This window comes from Trypanosoma theileri (assembly GCF_002087225.1).
Source record: "Trypanosoma theileri isolate Edinburgh chromosome Unknown TM35_Tth_24_V1, whole genome shotgun sequence".
Classification (NCBI taxonomy): Eukaryota; Euglenozoa; class Kinetoplastea; order Trypanosomatida; family Trypanosomatidae; genus Trypanosoma; species Trypanosoma theileri.
This window is the reverse complement of record NW_021639866.1, coordinates 153266-157537: the sequence shown is the minus strand read 5'-3', so window position 1 is coordinate 157537 and position 4272 is coordinate 153266. Positions and strand designations below refer to the sequence as shown.

Genomic DNA, 4272 nt, shown 5'->3' with positions numbered 1-4272 from the left:
AATAATAATAACTCTCTTCCTTTCATAATAATAATAATATTAATAAAAACACCCCTTCTTCACTTATTTACACCTCTTTCATTTACCCTCATAGCTCCCCTTCTCTTTTTCTCCTATCTATCTATCTATATTATTATTATTATTATTATTATTATTATTATTATTATTATTATTCATATAGGCAGTTTGTGCTGTGCGGTTGTGGCCTTGCATGTCGAAGTCTGCTGGTCTCCTGCGGGCCTACGCGGTGCTGCGGCAGTTGGAGGTGCTGCGGCAACAAGACATCCTCGACCCGCTGCCCAACGACACAGACACGGACGCCAGCAGCAGTGCAGTCCATACAGAGGATGAGAACAACACCCAATACCCATTAACGTACGGTACACAATCATTAGAAGAAGAAGAAGAATATAGAAAGAAAGATGGTATATATGTGATAAGGGGTTCTTCACAAGAGGGTGTGAAATCCCCATCCCATGATGTTTCTCCACATGAGAAGAGTAAAGTTTTACAACGCATGTTGCAGGATATTGTAGAATTACGCAAAAAGACAGTAAAAGTAAAAGAAACGAGAGATGATGAAATTCATCAACAAAAACAAAAAGAGTTAGATAAATTAGAGGAGATGCGTAGACCTGTAGAGTACACAACATATGGAGAAAATAGTCCATTACCAGAGAATCCATCTTCTCGTTTGATTTCTCCTTTAAAGGATGAGGAAAACTATTATGACCATAACAATAGCAACAACAGGAAGAGATATGATCATCATCATTATATGAATAAAAGTAATCATGATGATGATGATGAAAATGTCTTCTTTGATGATCCAAGGTTTTCTACTCCTAGAGGATTACCGCACGGTGTAAAGGAAAGAGAACACAACAAAAACCGCAAGAATACAAAACCATCACATTATACTACTAAATCTATGGAAGAGGGAGTTCATACCGTTACTTTCTACGAAGTCCCTCCATCCAAAGATTCAGAGAATATATTCACATCACATGAATCACAACATAGTTCACATAAAAAATCAAAACTTACGGTTAATTCTCCAGTAGTGAGTGATTATGCCAAATCTCTTATTGAGCAACATAGGAGTCGGAAAGAAAAACTCATGCATGAGATTGCACAGAGAAAGGAACAACCACCACCAATAAAGAATATGAATAATACGGATTTACTTCATCGCATGGAGGCAACACCTCCATCGGCTGCAATTTCTCCTATTACTCGTGTAGATGATGCTGAAGAAGCGTTTTCACCTTTCCCTAGTCATCAAATTGATTTTGATGAGATGTGTGGAGAGAATGATAATCAACCACTTATAACATATCTTCAAGAACTTACCACGATGGGTTCAGAAGAACTTCAGGAGGAACTTCACAAGATGAAAAATTGTGACGATGATGCCAAAAAGAAGAATAATAAAAACAATATCAATACCAGTAGTGGTAGTATCAGTAATACTAATACTACTACTAATACTACTAATAAAATTAGTGAACTTCGTTGTCGAGAGTGGTTTGCCCTCACTGCCCTTGTAAATTCACCAGATACCATTCGTCATATTATTGTTCCACTGTTTCTATCGGAATTAACAGAAGATAATGATACGAATGAGTATGATAGTACTGACCCTAATTCCCGTATTTCACACATCTTATGTGCACTTATTGGACTTGGAGAACTCGCTGCGGCCGCTTTACCAATACTTCTAGAAATGCTCATGACACGACGTGGTGTTGCGAAACTTGTGGCTCTTGCTATTCGTGCAGTGGGAGGCGATGACGGTCTTCACGCACTGTGTCGAATAGCACGAAATAGAAATGATCCACATATTCGCTCCGCTGCGATTTATGGAGTGAGTACACTGGCGAATCCAGTCTTGGGCAGTACAAATGTATATTGTCTCAGTACGGCGGGATTACGAAATACCGTTGTATTCTATCAACCTCCAGTCCAATCGGGATATGTAGAAATCAATAGTGAGAGCGGTGAACCACTGCGGGAAATGTCATTACAGCGTCCACCACCGTATCGACCAACAGATGTTTTCTTACATGCAGAAACAGTTCGACAGCAATTATTACACTTCACCGCCTCTCGTCTGTTTCGCCGATCTACACATTCTTACGCCGTACTTCCATTAGTTCTCCACAATTTTACCAACGCGGCGGTGGAGGCATCTCAACAAGAAGAGATGCCACAGACGATACTGATAGCATTACGTCGCTATGCAAATGAACTAGATGATATTTCATCTCTTCCACCTCGTGTATTGCCCTTTTCATATGACCCACACTACATTCATCGTGAAGATGAATTATTTGCTGTGGAGGAAACACTCATGACTGTACTGTTAGACCCGCACACACCGCCGTGTGTGATGGAGCAGTCACTTGTCTCACTGGCCTCACTCCCGGATTTCGCCACCACACACGTGGCACCGGCGCTGTTGGATTTTGTCGTGCATTGTGTCTCTCGCTTTGAACAGCATTGTGTGGATGTGAATCATAATAGTGTAGATGGAGAATATACAGATAAACAGTGTAGGCTTACGAGCAAGGATAAACATTCAAAAGAGAAAACCAAGGATAATGACAAGGAGGGAGGAGGAAGAGGAGAAGAAGAAGAGGAAAAAGAAAAAGAAAAAGAAGTGGAGGTGGAGGAGGGAATTGCTGTGGATGTGGCTGTTCTCGTTGCTGGTCTCGTCGCATTGGGTCGAATTGTGCGAAGTGAAGGAACACCGCCAATCGTGACGGACACCGCCTGTGAAGTGTTAATACACAATTTAGTCGCATTGCCAGTTAGAGTGCGGCATGCCGCCTGTATTGGTCTGGGTGAAATCGGTGCCATGTCCAACAAAACAGAACTCATGGCACAAGCATTGAATGATTGTTTGAATGATAGTGTGATGAATCATGAAACCGTCGCATGGGCACTCGCACGATTGGGACAACCAGGAGTTTCTCTCTTATTGGACCGAATTACACATGAAGAACATTCGCAAAATATTAAAATAGGTGGTGTAGCTCTTCCAATGTCAATACGTCTGATGTGTGTACGTGCATTGGCGACTATTGATATACCAGTGGTCTCTCTTGGTGTTCCTCTTGTGGCTTCTCAACTACGAGAGATGTTAGTACAACGACTCGGCATGATCGTTGCGGCAAATAAGATGGAAGAAAATATTCTGCTTGAATGCGTCTATGCAATCGCAGAAATCATCGGTAATCCCAATAATAATAATAAGAATAGTAGTAGTAGTAGTGGTAAGAATAATGTTATTGCCTCTAGGAATGGTGATTCTGCTGCTATGGTTTCTTTTTCTGGAAAATTCCATGATGAGGCTGCAGTGTATTACCGCAATGAAGTACCAAATGAGGCGTTTGAGGTGTTAAAATCACTTTTAGAGTCTTCAAATCTTCCCTTTTCTGTACAACAGGCATTATTCTATTCACTCTGCGCCTACGGTGGTGCACATGGCGAACTATACACTTCTCAAACAGCTATTCAGAGCCCAATTGTACTCTCACGGGCTGCCGCAACCTTTGGCCTGCGTGCCTGTGGTGGGAAAGTGATTCGTACACTTGCAGTGGCATTAAATGATGAGGCTGTAGAGGTACGTCTTGAGGCATTTGATACATTAACCGCTATTGGGGTGGATCCTATATTAACAGTACTGCGTACACGTCCTCATCAGCACACACGACAAGTAATTGCTGCGCTAAGGGATTGTTTATTGCGTGATATTGGCCGAAATGCTAAAAGGCAAGTAGCGCAAGAATTGTATACAGCAATAACACAGTATAGAACGCTGTAGTCGACTTTTTATTTGTTTTGTGTATTATTATTATTATTATTATTATTATTATTATTATTATTATTATTATCGCCTATATATATATATATATATATATATATATATATGTATCGATAGATATACATTTTCTTTAATAACTCTGTACTCTGATGAATTACACTATTATAGTTTATGTTCTCTTTCCTATTATTATTTTCCTTATATATATATATATATGAGATAAGGGACTTGTGTAGAATATGTGATGTACGGTTGTTTACCCCTTTCTTTTTCGATCGTTACTCTTTCCTTTGTTTTTTTCTGCCATTCTTTCTATGCTCTGCTTTTCGCTTGTTATGTTTATTCCTTTAAACCACCATTTATATTCTTTTTTTGTTCCTTTCTACTCTTCTTGTTTCATTCACCTTTTAATACTATAAAGAAAGGAAAGCGCCAACCGAACA

At 39.8% G+C, this 4272-nt stretch overlaps 1 protein-coding gene across 1 annotated transcript; it reads left to right on the top strand.

The window, feature by feature from the left end:
• Nucleotides 1-211: 211 nt before the first annotated feature.
• On the top strand, nt 212-3829 carry TM35_000241590 (serine/arginine repetitive matrix protein 1; the record flags this gene model as incomplete). Its single annotated transcript, XM_029027571.1, has 1 exon — nt 212-3829. One exon carries the CDS (start codon nt 212-214, stop codon nt 3827-3829), a length of 3618 nt encoding a protein of 1205 aa, XP_028881075.1.
• Nucleotides 3830-4272: the final 443 nt, after the last annotated feature.